Genomic DNA, 19,441 nt, shown 5'->3' with positions numbered 1-19,441 from the left:
AGCGCACTATGCCATTTCATGCATAAGCCCCTCTGTTTGGGAGCAGGGACCATGCACTCTATGTGCCTGCCTGCCTGGCATGGTGTGTCTGCTTGTTGGCAGGAGGCCTGCATCAAGCATGAGCACTTCGTGTGGGGGGCCCAGGGACAGAGGATGGGGTCTGGCAGGCAGCGTTGGCTTCCTACAGAGAGGACACTAGCGTGGCATCCAGGCCTCCAAACAGCTGCCTGGGGTATGTGGATGTCCTGGGACCCCGACACCCCACACCTTATCCAGGCTTAAACCACAGGGATCCGTTCTCTCCAGTTCTGGAGGCCAGGGTCCGAGGTCCAGGTGTCGGCAGGGCTGGCTCTGGCTCCAGAGACTGAGGGAACATCTGCCCCAGGCCTCCCCCCTGCCCTGGGGGGCTTGCCTGCGGTCCTTGGCTGGCAGATGCATAGCGCCATCCCTGACTCATGTGCCGGCCTGTGTCCTCATCGCCTCTTGTATAGGGTCACCAGTCCCACAGGATTAGGGCCCACCCCAGTGTCCTCATTTTCACTTGATCATTTGCAATGAGCCTCTTTCCGAATGAGGTCACATTCTGGGGGCCTAGAGGTTAAGAATTTGGGGGGATATGATTCAGCTCCTGAGTTTAAGGGGTTAGGGAGCAGGATACCTGGCAGTCCCTAAGTTCTCACTGACAGTCAAGAGAAGGAAATTCCTGGATAAGAACCAGACAATGTTAATAGTGGCCCCAAGCAGAACACCAATGTCCCACCATCTTACAGAGTGGTTAGGTCAACTGTGACCATGGTTCCCACTTGTGACCACGATGGGGGGCACCTCCTGGGAGGTTCCCTGGCTCCTCGGACTTGGTATCATTGGGACAGGCCACCCAAGGGCCTGGGTTTGTGGCTGGCTCTGCCTGGGCTTGCCTAGCAGTGTGGGCCAGCCTCCACTGTTGGAGCCTTTCTTACTCTGTGCCTCCTTAGGGCTGTGGGGGAAGCCTGGTGGGAATGCTGTGTGGCCGAGGCGAGGGGTTCAGCTGTCACTATCTGGGACAGCTCCTCTGTCTTGGTGAGGGTCATGGAGAGTCCACCCCTCCTTATGGCTAAGAGCAGGGTCTGCCAGACGGGCCCGGGGAGTGGGAGCCTCCCCAACATTCCTGGGTACCAGGATCCCACCGACAAACCCTTGCTGGCTGTCCTTGCTTTGCCCTGGATGCAGAGGGATTATCTTTAACAGCCAGGGTGCCTCCTGGCCCAGCTGTGGGGGCTTTGGCAGGGCTGGCACCTGCATGCTCACGTCTGTGACTTTCGTGAAGGTGTGGATCACACTGCTTGGCAGGGGCTGGGTTCCCGTGAGACCGCCATGCACGAGCCAGAGACAAGGACGGATGGGGACTTTGCCCACCAAAGTGGGTGTGTCAAGAATCCCTATCAAGCAGGCTTGGCCCCTGCCCCTTGCCCCCTGGTACCCAGCTGAGCCACCTGGCCTTGCCTGGAGGGCAGGTGAGATCACCTTCCTAGGGGAACAATTTAGGATGTGGCAGGCGCCAGAGATGTCCAAGAGCCTCTGCCATTTACCAATGTGACAGGCAGCCTGGGGTCCCACCCTGTTCTGTAGGGGCACCACTGACTACATGCAGACTCCCCTGGAGGCACCTGGGTCTCCTTGGGCCCTCCTCACTTGCTGAAGGGAGGTGGGGACAGGAGCTGGGCCTGCCTGGGGCCAGCAGGAGGGCTGGGGCTCTGCCTCTGGGTTTGGGGCCCAGCTTTGTGGTTGGAGCAAGAACCCCACTTCTCTGGGCATCAGGTCCCCCCATGCAGAATTAGGGGTCAGACCCAGAAGGCCTCTGGGAGTTTGGAGCATCTCTGGTTCTCTGATGTCACCAGCTTTTCCCCAAGGAGGGCCTCCCCCTTGGGATTTGCAGTGTCCTTCCAGAAGAGGGTACCGATTAAACACCCCAGGCTGAAGCTGAGATCCAAGGATCTGAGCTCAACACATCTGCATTTTCCGATTCAAATCTGGCCATTTCCCTGCTGTTGTGTGTTTGGGCATGGGTGTATAAATGCATGTTTGCATATGTGTGCATATGGAACATGTATTTGTGTATGAGATGTGTATGTGTGTGTGTGTGCACAAATGCATCTCTGTACATGTGTGCATGAATATGAATACGTGTGTGTGAGCATGTGTATATGCGTGTGCATGTGTGTGTGTGTTGAAAGGGACAGCATTCTTGTTTGGGTGCCTTGGATTAAACACAAATTTTTTCCAGCTTGGATGCAGGCAGAGCTTGTGAACGGGGCCCTCACCTGGCCTGCGGATTGTCATACGTCTGTTAGCATTAAACCGTGCTAGTAGACATCTAGGCCTTCATGCTGGGCACTGCATTGAGCATACAGCTTACCCCATCACCCTCTCGAGAGCAAGGGGACCCCCTTGCTGAAGTTTCCCCAGCTTCCAGGTGGCATAGCTGGGGCTGGAGTGGGCACCAGCTGTGAGCCCAGTGGCCTCACCCTCTGCAGTGGCCCTTGTCCCCATCGAGGTGCACCTGGGGCACTGGGGTGTGGGGGTACTTACTGCTCAGGTGTGCCTCGGGGCGGTTGTACCTGCACTGGGTGAGGCACACAGGTGGGCTGCAGAATTCAGACTCTCCTGGGGTTGCGTGGGTTTCTTACCGTTTTTCTGTTCGCACTGAAGCTTGGCTCATCTCACTGTTGGCAATAAAATTTCTGATTTCCGAAAAGTAGGAGTCTTCCTTCTCGTCTAAAAGTGCGTGGTTGTCTGACTCGGAGGTTGGGGAGGAGGCGCTGGTCCCCATGTGGTTCGTGAGGACCCCGGAGTGCTGGCTCACTGCAGGCAAGGGAACATCAGAGGGGCGTCCCGCAGCAGCGCCCCGCCCCGCCCGCCCTCCGGCCCCGCCCCTCGCCCTCCCGACTCCGCCCCCTCAGCGAGGCGCGGCCGCAGGAGCCCCGCCAGCCCCACCTGGTACGTGCTCGTGCTCGTGCTTCTTCAGGTGCCTGTCGAGGTTGGTCTGCTGCCCGAAGCACCGGTTGCACAGGTGGCACTTGAAGGGCTTCTCTTTATTATGAATGTTCCGGACGTGCCGCTGGAGGTTGGAGGAGATGCTGAAGGAGCGGTCGCAGTACTTACACCTGGAAGACACACGGCCTCAGAGGGGCCCCCAGACCCGGAGGCTCGCGGGCCCGCGGGAGCTGGCCGGGGCCCGGGCGCCCGCCTCCGCCCCACCCGTCCCCTCCCGGCTCCCCTGGAGCCGCTGGGCCTCCCAGCCCGGGGTTCACGGTACAGGCGCGCCTGGAAGCAGCCACCATTGAGAGCCGCGGAGCCTCCCCTATTGACTTGTGGGCGACGGATGGCGCTGGAAAGCGTCCCCGCGCTGGTGGAGAGGACCCCGCGGCGCCGGTGCCCCTGGGTGAGCGGCCCCCGGCCCCCTCCAGTGGCCGCTGCCCTCTCTGCTGTCTGGGTCCCCAGACGGTGGCCAGGCCCGAGCGTCCGCGGCCGGAGGGTGGCGTGCCCCCGGCAGCCTCAAGGGGGCAGCCTAGCACCGTGGAAAGAGGCTCTGGCCGGTTTTTCCCGGGAAGAAGCCCAGACGGGCTCCCGCAACTTTCCTTCCCCGCAGACCCAGAGCCTGGCACCCGGAGAGCGGGCCTGCCCCTGGCCTCTTTTGGTGGGACCTTGGGCAGGCTCCATCTCGCGTGCGGCCTCAACTTGCCCATCCGTTCACTGGAGACATGGGGGCTGCCAGAGGCTCTTTAGGGTCCCTAACGACCCTGAAGGTGAGGTGGGGCTCCTCGGCCTTGCCCTGACAGGGCACCTCCTCCAGATGCACCATGGATGGCAGATGACAACACCGTCCGCTTGTGGTCTCAGCCCCACACGCCCAGGTTATCACCGCCCCTCTGCGGAGGGCCCGCTGCCAGCCTGCACTGCACTCCTGGGGAAGCTGGGAAAAGATGCTCCCTCCTCCGACTCCTCACGGCGCTTGTTTAGATATCATTGTGACATCCCAAGTTTATCAGAACAGAGCACTTTACTGCCAGGAAACTGCCGTGATGAGCAATCTAACATGTCTGAGGGGACAGGAGCCCTGGGGCCCTCCCGGGGCTCAGAGGCCAAGGGCAGGGAGAGGGAGGGCTGTCCTGCCCCCTGCATACAGGGAGCCCAAGAGCGAGGCCTGGGTGATTCATGCACGGAAAGGCAGTCGAGTCAGAGACAGAGCCAGGAGCCGAGCGGGTGGCCTCAGAGGAAGCCTCCAACCTCAGGTTCTGCAGACACACGTGCTGCCTCGTGGGCACCCGCTCCTCCTGGTGGCAGAAGTCCAGGCAAAGGCCAGTGTGGGCTTGCTGAAAGGTGCCCAGCTGGACGGCAGCAAGCGGGTCCTGACTCTGTGGTTTTCACTAGCGTACTTGTGTGTGTGCATGCACATGTGCAGGGGTGCATGCACACGTGTAAGCACACACATGTGCTCATGCATCCACACATGTGGATGTGTGTGCATGCCCGCAGGTGTGAGCACATGTGGGTGCATGCACATGTGTAGCATATGCACTCGAGTGCACCTGGTGTGCAGAACTCCAGGGACGCTATGTGAGTCTCAGAGCACATGAGCGCTTGCATTCAGCTACATGCTCATGTATTTTCCTATTTTGGAAATAAAACAAGCTTCCACAGTACAAGAAGCAGAGAGACAAGGGCAGCAGTATCCTGGCTGGCAGTCTTTCAGGAGACAGAGTCCATGCAGCGAGTCCCAGCAGGGACCACACGTGGAGATGTATGTCACCTGGAGGGGCCTTGTCCTACACGGGACAGCCTGGCCCACGGTTGGACCGGGGCCAGCGGCCATGCTCCAGCAGCATACTGGTCATATGCACAGAGACCTGCCTGAGGACACTTTGGGAGCCCTGGCCAGCAGGCGCTCCATAAGAGTGGGCTTCTTGGTGTCCTGCCTCGACACTGGGCATTTGGAGGCCTGGCCCTGCCAGGGAGTCTGACAAACCATAGGCACCCTGGGCCTCCCCGAGGCAGGAAGCTTTAGGCCCCCACGGGCTGCCAGGGCCTCATGCTGAGCCTTCCGGGTGTTAGCACTGGGCCCAAGAGCTGAGCTTTCCTGGCACCAAGGGGTGGCAGCTTTGCTGACCTTGTCCTGAGAAGCTCAGAACCTCCAAGCCACCTGCCCCACACCTGCCGGCTAATACCTGGGCAGTTTGCTGGGGTTCCCCAGGGAGCAGGGAGAGCCCTGCTGGAGGGGCCCCGTGTCTCCCAGGGTGAGATTCTGGGGCTTCATCCATTCAGTTCCTGAAGCTTCCATGGTGCCTGAGGCCAGGCTAACGGTATGGGAGCCACCTGGTCTGTGCACAAACTCCTTGGGGCACATTCCTGAGCTCCTGGCATGACCTTCAGCTCTCTCTGTTCCCTGACCCACCTTGCCTGGCAGCCTCTCCAAGGGCCCCTGCTGCCTCTAGACCCTGGGAGCACCTGACTTTGGCCACCTCCTCTCCTCTGGCACCTATGACGTTCACCAGCCCCGACTGGCCCATCCTGGAAGCCTCCTCGGGGTGGTGGCTGCTCTGCTGGCCTGCACAGTGATGGAGGACTGGGGCCAGGCTTGGGCCCTCCCTGCAGCTGGAGCAGAGATGCTTGGTGCCCTGTGACCTGGGGGTCCCGCTGCCCAGCATCCAGAAAGGAGGATTTCCACATCCCAGAATGACCATCTCACTACATGCAGACACAGCTCTAAACTTGCAGAACCCCTGTCCCCTGGTGGTGCCAGGCTCCCAGGCTGCCACCCTGCTCTTCAGGGCGACTGCTCAGGAAAGCCTGAATGTGAGGCCAGCTGGCCCCCAGCCCAGGTCTGGGCACTCGCCCCCAGCCCAGCCAACAGGCTTCCCACCCAGCCGAGCTGTGTGCCCACCCTTGGTCTACATGTGAGCAGGTACTCCTGCACACACCTGCTCATGCAGCGCCCCACTCCTCATTTCTCTGGACACGCAGGGACCCTCTGACGCGTTCCACCTAATGGCTGTTGCTTAAACTCTGAGTGAGAAATGGGATTGGATAGGGAGTTAACAGGAACAGAGTTCTCTCCCCAACCTCCTTGGGGCTGGGGGAGGGTCCGGGAGGGGAGCCATGCACTCAGTTGGGTTGCAGTGAGTCCTGAATGTGGCCCTCTCTTGGCCCTAATCTAAATAAATAGTCTGACAGAGAAGTCAGTTTGAAATCTAGGGGAGCAGTAAGCTAAGCCCAGAGCTGCGAGGCAGCTGAGCCCTCTGAGCAGCTGGGATTTGCGTTGTAAATAAGCTGAAAAGTGGCTAGTGAAATTTACAGCTGCGTAGTATAAAACTGCAGACCACCGCAGCAGGAGGGGGCGCGCTGCTGCGGCCACAGCACACGCAGCCCAGGGCCTTCAGGGGACCTTGCTGTGGCCTCAGTGGACACACAGCCAGGGCAGGGGAGGGTGACGTGGCCTCAGGAGGGTGGCAGTGTCCTCCCCAGTCCCAGCAGGGCATGTCAACCAACACAAGGAGCAATCCTTTTGGTAACTGTGGAAGTCGGGGAGGGGAAAGAAGAAGAGATATTGAAACCTAGCCCCAAATGAACCCTAAAAAGGCCAGGGGCCACGTGTGGGCCACCACAGCCCTGTGGGGAATGGTCCCTGGGCCCTGCTCACTGGGGGAGATGGACTGTAGACCGCGGGGCGTGCAACCCTAAAGTGGGTCTCCCAGGCCATCCACCAAGGCCCCCCAGGCAGTGTTCTGAGGGGCCCCAAGCATGGTGTGAGGGTGGTGCCCCCTTTCCCTACAACCCAAATCCCAAGGAGCCCTGTGTGCTAGAGCTGTGAGAAGTGGGGGTGTTGTGAGCCGCACCTCATCTTCAGGCTCTGCACACAGACCTCCAAGTCCCCAGTGGAGGACCCCGGCTGGGCAGGAGGGCTGACCACCTCAGGAAGGGCATCAGCCACTAAAGGGCCTTTCCTTCCCTGCGTCAGGGTTCTGACACACGTTCTGAGTGGTTTTAGACAACCTTAGACGAGCACTCAGAGGAGGAGGGTCGGCTTCGGTGGCCCGTCACTCTTGGTGGCCCGGGAAAGCTCTGCTGCCTGCCTGCTGGGGGCCTGCGGTGGCGGCGGCACATGTGGGCAGCGAGGTGGGGGGCCTTAGCCTGTGGTGGGGACTGAGCTCAGCACACGGCTTCTCCAAAGGGACCCTCACATTTTCCTCTTCCAACCAAAATCCTTCCAATCATCAAAGTGAACCCCGGAAGTCCCCCCACCCCGTGTGCCAAGAACAAAGCCACCACCCCAAACTCCCATCACAGGGCCGCCTCGAGCCAGGGAAAGTCAGCATTTGCAACGCTCAAAGTAATTACTGTTATGCAAGTCGAAACTCACAGATTGGAGGGAGCAACAGAAATCACCGAAAACTAAATTCTCCTATAAACACAGCCTGACCCTCCGAGGGTGCGAACATGCAATGCAGCCCAGAAGTTGGCTTTCGTTACTGTAAAGATACGTTTTTGGGGTGGGGGCCAGACCCAATCAGTCTTCCTGTTGCCAGCCTTTTTGGGTGGGGCGCGGGCTGTGTGTGGGGATAGGAGGGGTCACTGAACACACAACTGTAAGTAATGTGAGCTGTCATCTGTCCGGCCAGGACAGGCCATGGCTCATTATGTCTTGGGGTGGGGCACGGGGGGCCAGGACACCTGCTGGGGAACCATGTGGCTGCCCTCCCCAGGGATGGGGACACACCGAGTCCCCAGGACCAATAGTGACTCCATGCTAGGTGGGGCCAGAGGATAGGAATCTCATGCTGCCGACTTCAAACCGTGCCACAGTCCATATTCCCAAGGGCTGTGCCCAAGCAGACACCCCGGAGTGTCATCCTGGCATCAAAGCCAGCACTTCCCACAACGGCCTCACGGTGACCAACCACCTGGGTCTCTCATTTAGAATGCGGAGTCCCAGGTCCCTCCCTGGGCAGGTCCCTGAGAGCCAGCATGTCACGCTCAGCTCTTTTCTTGACCAACAAAGGCCTCGGGGCCCAGGAGAACAGGACCACCTTCTCTCGGGGCCAGAACGGTCCGCTGAAGCGGCTGTGGGCTCGGACCCTGGCCAAGACAAGCGCGTCTATGAGCCTTGGGGTCCTCATCCTTCAAATAGGGACGACCTCCCCCTGGGAACACGAAACGCAAGAGCTTTTACACCCAGACAAGCTGTGTGGCCACATCTTTGCAGGCAGAAGCCCACACACTGAGGAGAAAGATGGGGAGCCGAGGGACCCGAGCGAACCCTTCAGGGTGCCCCAAGTCTGGGCTGGGACCTGCATTTGAATGGTGCTCCTTTCCGCCTGCTCACCTGCCTGAGGCACAGCCCTAGCCCACCTCCAGGGCTTAGGACAGCTGTGGCTACGGTGAGATGAACGGAGTGGGGCTGGGGGGCGGGGGTGAAGCCGGGCTCTGGCTCCTGGCTGATCCCGCTCTGAACCCTCAGCCCTGGCCACATCCCAGCAGCAGGTGGGAGAGCTGCTTCTGGGCCGCCTCCCCTGTGAGCCAGCCAGAGCCTTCTAGGAGCCTGCTGGGCATCCCCTGCCTGACCTTTACGACATCCCAAGGCACAGGACGGCTGTAGGGCCCCGGAGGGGGGACCCAGGAGGGACTTGCACAAGCAGGTCCCACCTGCCCTTTGTGTGCGTAGGGAGGGGGACGGTCCTGCCAGGAGCCTACCCCCCACCCAGACCGGCGGGCTCCTACCTGTAGGGCTGCTCCCCAGTGTGCGTCCTCAGGTGTCTTGTGAGATTTGCCGATCGGGGGAAGATCTTGCCACAGTACCTGGGAGGGACGGGGAATATACCATCAGACAGAGGCTGGGTCGCAGACCTGCATGCCCGCATGTCTCCTGTTCCTCCAGGTGGGCGTCTAAGGCCAGAGGTCCCCCACCTGGGGGCAGGAGGTGCCCGGGAATCCTGCATTTAAATCTCTCATTCGGTCCCAGAGCCCAGGTAAGCTTCACAGAGAAACGGACAGGACGGGCCTACTGCAGCCCGCTTGGGACCATGCCCCCTCCCCAAATAGCATCTCAGCCCCAGAGCCAGCTTGGACTTCTCTGGACAGGCCTAAGTGGCTGGACAGCGACATGGCCAGTCCCTTCCCCAAACCGGGCTTTCCGCCACCTCTGAGAGCTTCAGTTAAACACTGACCAGCACGCCTCAACATCGGGCCTCTGGATTCCAACTGGCTAGGCCAAGGTGGCATTCTCTTGGGCTCAGGATCATGGCCGGATGGGGGGCAGTAATGGTGGGGGACAAGGGGGCCACTCGCCCCTACAGATCTGGGGGAATGGCTCGAGCAGACAAGGGACCATTTGCTGCCACCCCACTGTGCTTGGGCTGAGAGTTTTCCTCCTGGGAGGGCAGGTGCATGGCCGCAGGGCACCTGAGGCCACCTCGCGAGGGCCACCTCACGGGCAGGCGGCTCACCTGCATGTGTACCGCTCCTTGCCCTTCCTGAGGATGGGGTCGGACAGCGTCGGCGGCGGAGACCGGAAGCTGAAGGGGTGGTGGGGGAGGGGCTGCAGGGAGCCGCCCGGGTCTGCCTTCATGGCTGCAAAGCTCTCCAGCTTCTCCGTCATCGTCTCGATGGCTGACATCTGTGGGCAGAGTGGGGGAGGCTGTGGGATGCCCCTGAGCTCCCCCTTCTCCTGAAGAGCATGGCCCCACCCCCAAGGGTGTCTGGGGGTCCTTGGTGACAGAGCGCATCAGCGGGCTGGGCCAGGACGAGGGCACGCGGGCCCTCAGGCCGTCGCCGCAACCAGCGGTCTTCGGGCGTTCTGTTAACCCCTGGGCTGCTTCTCCCCCTTTGTGTGGCTGGCCCTACGCTTGTCCTTCTCTGGACCCCCTGTTTCAGCCCAGGGCCTGGCTGGGGGAGCTGGGACCCGCCTTCACCAGCCAGCCTCTGGTTTGCTGGGAGAGGCATGATGCAAGCTGACCACACTTGGACACCTCCCCCCCTTATTTTGAGACAAACCAGCCAGGCCCCACGGGCTTGACTGGCCAGCACCCCTGAGTCTAGATGGCTAGTTTGGGGTAAAGACAGCATTATATCCAAATGTTATTTTTGAGTCTCGAAAAATTAGCTACCCGAGTCTCAGGTCAAAACAGCAGCCTAAACTAGAGCCCACCGAGTAAGAGGCTGATGCCGTCGTGCCTGGGCACGGACACGCTGGTACGGACAGAAGGCTTTGCCTCTCTCTGCTCCTTGGGGCTGCCGAGAGCTTGCCGGGGAGGCAAAGGGAGTGTGCCCTCTGCCCCCAAGACCCTGGCGCCTGAGGACAGGAGAGAGGAGGTGCTGAGGGAGCCACACAGGCCCCTCCTCCCACCAGGGGGGTGGGCTTCCCTGGGAGCACCCCTTTCCCTGCCGGAGGCCCAGTGCTTCCAGCCGCGGGCTGCCCTCTCCGTCCCCACTGACGGACACGTGGTGTCTGCCTTGGCCCCTCATCTGCTGTCCAGCCTCTCACTGGCCCCTCTGGCCTGGACAATGGGACCCTGGGCACACAACCCACTGCCCACCTGCCGGAGAGTCTCAGTTTTAGCTGCAGGCTTGGAAGACTCTAGAACTCCCCTCCACCCTGACTCCCCAGGCACCCACAGGCCTAGAATGACTGCCTTGCCCTGTACGCCCGGGGCCTTGGAAATGGGAGGCCCTGCCAACGTCCTGCCTGCGCTTCACCAGCACAGACTGGTGTCTTCGTACACAGGCGACCCTGTACTCTGTGGAGGCCCTCGTGCCTGGGTGATGGCCCAGCCTCAGGCACTTCACCAGGTGACTCACTACCTCCGCTGGCTCTGGGCCCACAAGGCAGGCAGTGGGGCTGGCAGGGCTTGGGGCAGTGGGCAGGAGGGACAATGGGTGGCCAGCCCCCCCACCGGGTCTCTCTTCCTCAGGCCGGGGTGGGTCTCCCTGACGCCGCCCGCAGGTCCGGCCTGCCTGGCCTGCTCTGCCCGATCAGATATTCCCGGCTGGGCTCCCACACAAGCACAAACACAGGATGCGCCTGGCTGGCTTGTCAGCTTTTGCCAGCCTACCCCGAGGAAAATCAGGGGAAGTTGTTAACCAAACTCCTCAGCCTCGTGAAACAATGGGAGGTGCTAAGTTTAGCTGTGAGCCCAGGCACAGCGCAGGTTTCACAAATGGGGGGTTTTGTCCAAGGTGGGAGAGGCAGGGAGGGAGAACAAAGCCCTGTCTGGAGTCTGGGTACAGCCCACCCCCCAGGCTGGCCCCAGGACTCTTGGGTGGGGTGGCAGAGGCTGTGGCTCTGGGCAGGGGGCCGGGCCCCCATCAGTGAGGACAGGTGGGCAGGGAGCTGGGGGGACGGTGCCCGGCCCTGCTGCTCGCCTCTCGTGTCTGCTGCCTCTCTGTGGCCATCCCCTAGGGGGACGCAGCCAGAGGGGCAGACACAAGTGCCTGCAGGCTTAGTGGGTAGGCAGCGGCCACCCAGTCCTAGGGCTCCCCAGACCCCTGACTCTGGTTTTGAGATGGCCTGGCCACCCTTTGTGGCCCCAGGGGAGATTGCTCCTCCTGTCTGCCACCTCCTGGGACCCTCTCCCAGAGCCCAGCCACAGCTTGTGGGCACCCCCGGGGGCCTGGGTCCTGAGCTGCTGCAGCGGGCAGCCCCACCAAGGACAGCCTCTTCCTCACCTGCCCTGACCTCCAGCCTCACAGTGGCGCATGGGGTCTGCAGGGAGGGGGTTCTCCTGGGCATCTGGCAGGTGGGGAGGCAGAGTTAGATTCTTGGGACTCCAGCTCTGGCAGAGCGCAGCCCTTGCCTGGGCAGCCTGGGCAGGGGGCCCTGGGGTGCGGTCGTGAGGCGCGCCCCCGGCCCGGCCGGCTATGGGGCTCACCTGGGGGTGGAAGAGCAGTGGGGATGGCCGCAGGTACTTGTCCTTCAGGACGCCCACAGGGTCCGTCACCTTCTGCTTCTCCACCCTGCTGGACAGCAACACAGAGGGTTACGTACCCCCGAGTTGCCAACCCCTCCCTGCAGGGTGCCCCCTGTGCCCCATGAGGTGGGGGCCTCTCACAGTGGCCCAGCGGCTCCGTGGGCCCATCGCCACGACTCACCTGACAGCCGTGGGCATGTTCACACATGGGTGCACCTGCTGGTCTACACAGCCTTCTATCCTGCTGCCTGCTTGGCTTGCCCTGCCTCCCTCAGGTGCCCATCACCATGCCCAGTCCTGGACCCCTGTAAACCCCTGGTGTCCCCCAGCATGCCCAGCTCCTGGTGCCCCTGCATGTGACAAGTGCTTAATATGGGAGCTCGGAAGCTTCTCTGAGGGCCACCCACCAGCCTCTGTCAGCCGGCCCATGGGGTCCTGGGCCCCTTGCAGCGGAACACGGAGCCCATGGGAGGCGCCGCGCGCACCCCACCTTCCCTGTCCCTCCGGCCCCTGGCGTGGGGTGCTCTGCCTGCCAGGGCTGAAGAATGTGAAGGATCAGATTTTCAGTCACCAGGGCCTCCCCTGGCAGCCAGGTAGGGTCTGCCTAAAAGCTTGAGATGGTTGCTGGAGGTGACAGGCCTACAACATTGCCCAGGTGCTGGTGATGCCCTGCTAACAGCGGTAAGTGCGGGGGTGGCTGGGGCCGCATCCACTGGTCCCTCCCTCCCCTCTCCCAGAGGGGCCTGCCTCAGTCTGCCTTGGGGTGGAGGTCACGAAGCGCGATTTGGGGATCCTGCCCCCCTCTCCCCGTGCAGACAGAGCCTCTGAACAGATCCTGCCTCATTCCCGTGAGGACCTCATCGGGCAACCTGCTCACGTCACTCTCACACACAAGTCTGCCCTCCGTGGAGGGGCTGCGCTCTGACCAGAGCAGGATGAGGCAGAGGGTGGCCACAACAGAGGTTGACAAGCTGCAGGGGGACAGCGCAGCCACCCCAGGAGCCCCGAGGCTGCAGGTGACCCGGGGAGCTCCCTGGCCTAACCCTGCAGGGAGTGGGTGCAGGAGGTTGTGTGACCTGCCCTGGGGAGAGCCCCCCAGCCCCCAGAGGAGTAAAAACTAAGGCCCTGGGAAGGTGGCCCTGGATGGGTGGGCAGCTGGCTTGTGGAACATCTCACTGCAGGCTAACTGAGGCCCGTGCGAGCAGCCGTGTTCCAGGTTCAGCCTTCGAGCAGGGTGCTGGAGGGGTGGTGACGCAGGCTGAGAGGAAGGGGACCCCAGTGGGAGGAGGAGCTGAGGCTTGTCTCTAACTCCCCCACCTTTTTCTGGTGTCTGGGTTGCATGGCAGCCCCACCAGGCTGACTCCCAAGTGACCATGCCGGCTTACACCGGCTGACCCTGGTGGACACATGCTCGGCTAAGTTGCGAGGCTGTGGTCACAGCAGGAGACCCAGCCCTTCCTGAAGGTCCGTGGTCCTGGGAGGTGAGAAGGGCTGGGGGTCGGGGTGGCCAGCTGGAGCATTAGGGTTCCTTGAAGCCGGGAGATGGAGGACTGTGGTCTCCACACTCAGGGTCACCCCTAGGGATCAGCTGCTCACAGACAGCACGGTGCCCATGCCTTCACTTGGAGAGGAGGTTTCCTGGCAGTGAGAGTGTCTATCTTGATGGGGCTTGAGGGCCGCAGGGAGGTGATTCGGAGTTCACCCACCCTCGGGCAGGCATTCTGCAGGTGTCTCTGGGCAAACTGGGGCCCAGGCAGCAACTCCATCAGCTGCTGGACCCTAAATCCCAGGGGCAAGAACCCGGGACACACGGGTCTCATAGGAGTCCCGACAGGAGGGGCTGTGGTTCCCACCTCCTGGCCAGGACCTTCTGCTCCCCCAGCCTCCGGGAAAAGGCCTGAGGCCCTAAACCAGGTAGGGTGGAGGGGGCTGGAGGAGGCCAGGGTACAGTGGAGGTTAGCCGGAGCCTCTCGCCCGGCCCTGGTTCCAGCTCTGGGGCCTGACCAGAGGTTCTGTTCTTCCCCAGACGACCCTCCTGACCTCTGCTCAAGGGCCCACACCCATGGGGGCCCCTCACCCACTCCCAGATGTCTCCCGGCCTTGCCCTATGGAGGGCGGGTACCCAGTGGGCAGTCTGGCAGGCAGTGTGGAAGGCTGGCCCATCTTCCCTCTGAAGTTGTTTTCTCCCACTGCACCTTCAGCAGGTGTGGCATCCTCCCTGCACGCTCACCCCAGGCCGCAGCAGGTTCCTCAGGGAACAGAGGCATGGGCCCCTACCGGCTCCTGTTTCCCTGCCACCCATGAGACTATGCCCCACACCTGCTGGCTGCACCTCCAGGCCTCCCCCACCAAGCCTGCCCATGTGCACAGCCCTCTCCTCATCCCAGGGACACTTGTGCTGGGGGTCAGACCCCTGCCACCTAGCAGACCCACCTGATGCAAGCCTGCCCAGGAATCGGGGGGGGACTAAGTTGGCCCTTACCGGTGGGCTGTCGGAGGGTGGGACACTAAGTTTTGCAGACCCTCCAATGTTTCCTCCTCCTCCCCCCTGGGAACCAGTGGCTCCTTCTCGATTTCCCCTGGGCCCCCAGCAGCCCCCAGCTGGGTTCCCCATGGGGGTGGTGGCCACAGGAGCAGCCATGGGGAAGAGGAGAGAACAAGGGTCTGATTTGGTTGCAGGCAGAACAGGCCAGAGAAGGCAGCTAGGGATGGCGGAAGGGCCTCTGGTGGGCACCCCAGGGCTGCCAGCCAAGGGAACCACAGTGCCCAGAGGGCCCGCCCGGGCTCCCAAACATGGTCCCACCAGGTGCCCACCTAGGAACAAGCACCAGGTGTACGTCCCCAAGTAGCCAGACCCCTGAGCTCGGGGTCTCCCCGAAGCCTGCAGAGGCATGAGGCAGACCTTGGAGAGCGTTGGCTCCCAACCCCCAGCCACCTGGCTGCCACCCCTGGGAGAGCAGGTGAGGGTGGGGCATGTTAATACCTGTAGATGGGGTCCATGAAAAAGGGCGACGGCTTGGCGTAGTGCAGGGCAGGCTGCGGCGGCAGCTGTGCGGGACATGCCTTTGGCAGCCCCTCGCCGGCCACCAGCTTGCGCTCCCCGTAAACGTGGTTTCTGCGGGGCTCCCGGCCCCCTCCATTCTGGCTGGCTCGGGCACGGCTGCCAATGCTCAGGTCCAGTGGCTGCTCCTCGCCGGGCACTGGGGCCAGGGGGACCTTAGGCGGGACGGGCTTGGCCTCTTTGGGTTTGGTGGTGAGGTCGAAAGGGGACTCGGCACTGGGGCCGCCCACCTTGAGGGCGTCCCTGGGCGACTTTGGCTCGGCCTTGACCAGCAAGCTGTGGGCGAGGGTGCGGTCCGCGAAGGGGTACAGGGAGTGGGGGAAGTTGGGCAGGAGCTGGAAGGGGAGCACGGAGTGGTAGGGCAGGGAGCCCAGCTTCTTCTCCTGCATGCCCATGAAGCCGGGGCCGAAGTACTTCTCCGCGATGGAGGCGATGGCCTTGATGGAGTCGCCCGCGGCGCCCGATGCTGTCAGCAGCTGCTCATCGGGCGGCGGGAAGAAGTGCTGGGGGTATAAGAAGGGCACCTCGCCGGCGCCGTGCAGGGTCCCTGGGGGTGCCACGCCACCCCCGAACGCGGGCTTGCCCTCGGCTGCTCCGCTCTTGTCCTTGGCCCTCTCGCGATCGCTGTCCGCTTCACTGTCCAGGTCCGAGCCTGTCCCCGTGGTGGTGTCCAGATCCGTTCCCGTCGTGGTGTTGATGTCCTCGAAGTCGCTGACGTCCGACACATCGCTGCTCCGGGTCTTGAGCTTCCCGGTGTATGAGGCCTCCAGGGGGCTCTCGAACTTCTCCTCGGGCCCCGAGGCCACTGAGGTGCCCTGGCCGCTGTTGCTGACGGCGGAGACGAGGGGCAGGGCCGGGTTCCCCAGGGGGCTGGGGAGCTTGGCGTCCTGGGTGTGGTTCAGGGGGCTCTTGAGCAGCGGCGTGGGAGGTAGCAAAGGTGGTCGGGGGTACAGGGATGGGGGGAAGATGCCCGGGAAGCCCGGGGTGAGCGTGGGGAATGTGGGGGGCGCCGTGGAGAAGGGCAGGCTCCCGGGGTGAGGCCTGGAGGGGAAGTACTCATTGAAGCCCAGGCTGTGGTTGAGGCTGGTGGGGGGCTTCGCCTTGTCCATCAGGGTGCCGGGGGTCAGGGGCAGGCCCGGGGCGAAGATGCCACCCGGCGTGTAATGGTTCTTGCCCTCGCAGAAACGCCGGTGCTTGTTAAGGGAGGAGGTAGTACTGAACATCTGCCCGCAGTCCTTGCACTTGATCTGCGTGCGGCAGTCGGCGTGCATGCGCTTGTGCCGGCACAGGTTGGAGAACTGCGTGTAGGACTTGTGGCAGACCTCACCTGCAACGTCAGCAGAGAGCAGACAAATACCGTGTGAAATTACCGGAGACCCAGCGGCGGAGGGGTGGGGGACGGGGGCGGTCTGTGCTGGTGTATGTGAGCTTGCATGTACGTGGGTCTGGGTACATGTGATCATGTGTGCATGTGTGTACAGTGCTCACATGCGTACTTACATGTACACATGTGTGTACCATACCCTATGGCTGGCCTCTGGTGACCAGCATGGATTGGCAAGGACCACGGGTGCCTTGCCCAGGCCCCCAAGCTGGCTTACATCTCATGGTGTCCCTTTCTCCTCCATTAGAAAACAGGGTGCTGTTGTTTGCACCCTCCTCCCCCATGAGCTTTGGTAATGTAGGGAGCAAAGAGCAAAGTCTTCCAAAATCACCCCCAGGGATGGGCAGTCGCAGCGTGAAGCCACGTCGCAGCTACATAAGCATGTTCAGAACTCCTACCACCGCGGTGAAGCCCCCCTAGGAAGGAAGGAGAGGGGAATGCTAGTCACCCAGATTAGATCTCCTGCTTTCCAAAGTCCAAAAGGTTCCCAGCTGCTCCCCCTTTCTGTCCAGGCCCTGTGACCTGCACTGAGGAGAGGGAGGCCTGAGGGGGAACCAGCCCACTTGGGGGCTTCTTAGTTGGGAAGTTTGAGACCTGGCAGTGTATGGTCACCGTTAGGGGGTGGCCTGAAGATGTGGATGGGAGGGAAGCCGCAGGCAGGGCTGTGCAGAGAGGGACTGGTTCCACATTTAAGAAAAGACCCCCCAGATTGGGAGGTAGAGAGGCACAGGACACCAGCCTGTCTTGACAGAAGAGGGCAGTGCCGGCCGGAGCTGAGAACCAGGACCTGCGGCCCGTGGCCCGGGTCTCGGCCATTTTCCCAGTGGCCTGTGAGCTGAGAGTCAGTGAACTGCCAGCATTTCCTTCTCCTCTTGTTTTTCTAACCAGAAAGGGAGGAGCACACACCCCCTGCGTGTGTCCCTCTCTGCAGGACAATTTGCTTCCTAAATGCAGCCCAGTGGAAACAATGATTTCAGCGTGTTTCTTGTTCGCCACAAATCGGCGACTACCTGATGTCATGCTATTCTAGCTGGAGCTCTGGGCCCGAGATTATCGTGTTCTTTAATCACAATATCTATTTATATTAATGGTTCTGCCTTCCTGGTCATCTGGCATGGCGGGACGTTTCCAAGGCCGAGCAGGGCAGAGCATTGCCTAATTTAATCAAATCTGTCCTTTCTGGGCAGCCAATGCAGACACGCTGCTCCACTGGCCTGGACACATCTATAAATACCACAGGCCTCCTGCCCGGCCTAGGGTGTGCGTGTGGGGGGGGGGGGGCGAGGCCGTTTCTCAGCTCAGGCCTTGCTGCTAAAGAGCGACACCTCGCTGCACCCCTGATCCTTGAAGGGGCTCTCTCAGTGCCTCATTAATCGTCACTGCCATCCAGGCTGGTCTGCAGCTGGGCCTGGGCACGGGGAGCCTGGGACTCTCAGCTCCCATGCACCTGCGTGCAGGATGGAGGAGTCCTGCAGAAATGCTGGGGCTACAGAGAGGCCTCTGGGAGACCGAGGTCCCCGGAGAGGCAGGTCCTGGACCTGGAATGGCCAACAGCTGACTCAGAGCTGGCAAAGGGAGGTGGCTGCCTGCAGAGGACAAGAAAGGCCTGGGAAGCCCACAGGATCGGACAGGTCACGGGGCTGGTGCCCAGTGGAGGGTGTGCCCCAGGGCCCGCCAGGATGCGGAGGGGCCCTGACCAGTTCTCATCTTTTCCTTGTAAGGTCTGTACACAAACCCATGCACACCCCCACACACTGACACACCCCCTCTAGAGAAGGTCCTTTTCTGAAAAGTGCCATAAGGAACTGTCTGCCTGTGTGCCCAGATACCAGTCCCCTCTCTTGTGCACACACCCCAGCACACGCTTGAGCTCCCTGGTGCAAGAGACATCATGGGGAGGCAATGCTGCCTTTTCTGTGTGGTCAGTGAGGATGGGACCTGGGGGCTTCCTGGCAGGTTTGGGGCTGATCCCAATGGGATGTGGGTGTGCACCTGGGTGGAGATAGTCTGCACGCTGGACCACGCTGCCATGAGCCCAAGCTTTTCCACGCACCTGGTCTTCCTCAGAAGCACCACACCGTCTGCACCCTCCGCATTTGCTTGCATTGTGTCCTTCCCAAGCCCGACCACGGCCCAAGGATGCTCGGCCGTGGCTGGAGGATGTATAGGGCTGCATTTCACATGTCTGATCTAGTTTCTAAAATCTGTGTCCCCCTCTATGGACACTGTGTTCATGCATGTAACCTGGCCAAGTCTGGGGATTTTCTGTTTAGCTCAAAAGCTCAGGGACCAAAGTGAGCTTGGCACAGGCAGGTGAGCTGCCGATACCCAGCCAGGGTGTCCGTGCAGGCAGTGCAAACTGGGGGCTCGGACCCTTCCAGAGCACTACCATTCCTCCAACTGACGTTACTGGTGCGCTCCAGCTAGGCGTCCGGATGCTTGTGTCCAGAGAAGCAGTGACTTTTAAACCTATTTGCCATTTTCCTACTTCTAAGGTTGCTTAAAGACTCCAAGTATGTCTGATGCTCTCTCATTCACTGCCTGCCCGCACTCCCACCCAGTGAAGGAGGCGGTGGGTAAGTAGAAAGAGGACGCTGGCAGGGTGCCTCCAGGGTGAGCTCTGTCCCTTTGTCCGGCTGGGGGAGCGAGTTGCCCGGACAGGCTGGGGTGAGACTCCTCTGCAGGGCAACTGCAAGCTTGGCTGGGGGCAGCGGGCAGGACTGGGAACAAACCGCTCAGGGTGAGAACACCCTGACCCCAGGGACCCCACCTCCCAGAGTTTCTCCTCACACTGATGGGGTGGTGCCTGAGAGGCTCCCCCAGTGAGCTGGAATCAGGCTCCAAGCTCGGGTCACCTAACATTGCAAAGCCTCCATTCCCTCCGCTGTCAGCTGAAGATAGTGCAGCTCCTGCTCCGTAGGTCTTTGTAAAGATGCCATGAGCTAACCAGTGAGGATGACTCAGCACAACCTTGGGCGATGATGATTCAGCACAATCTTGTGTGGTGATGACTCAGCAGTGCTTCTGTAATGATGACTCAGCGTAACCTTGCGTGAT

The 19,441-nt window shown here is 61.4% G+C and overlaps 1 protein-coding gene across 7 annotated transcripts in view; it reads right to left on the bottom strand.

Moving 5' to 3' along the window:
• Positions 1 to 19,441, bottom strand: part of PRDM16 (PR/SET domain 16) — a 301,085-nt gene that overhangs the window by 6,056 nt on the left and 275,588 nt on the right. For 5 of the 7 annotated variants that reach the window (XM_037000155.2, XM_037000154.2, XM_037000160.2 and 2 more), the window contains 6 exons: positions 14,923 to 16,327; positions 11,901 to 11,988; positions 9,480 to 9,649; positions 8,755 to 8,832; positions 2,974 to 3,143; positions 2,667 to 2,841 (listed from right to left, as the gene is read on the bottom strand). In XM_037000155.2, the coding sequence (XP_036856050.1) occupies positions 2,667 to 2,841; positions 2,974 to 3,143; positions 8,755 to 8,832; positions 9,480 to 9,649; positions 11,901 to 11,988; positions 14,923 to 16,327 (2,086 nt within the window). The remainder of the gene's footprint in view (positions 1 to 2,666; positions 2,842 to 2,973; positions 3,144 to 8,754; positions 8,833 to 9,479; positions 9,650 to 11,900; positions 11,989 to 14,922; positions 16,328 to 19,441) is intronic. The other 2 variants (XM_037000156.2, XM_037000157.2) reach the window with 1 other exon arrangement.

The sequence above is a fragment of the Manis javanica genome, chromosome 4 (genome assembly GCF_040802235.1).
Source record: "Manis javanica isolate MJ-LG chromosome 4, MJ_LKY, whole genome shotgun sequence".
Taxonomy (NCBI): Eukaryota; Metazoa; Chordata; class Mammalia; order Pholidota; family Manidae; genus Manis; species Manis javanica.
This window is presented reverse-complemented; position numbering and strand designations above follow the sequence as displayed.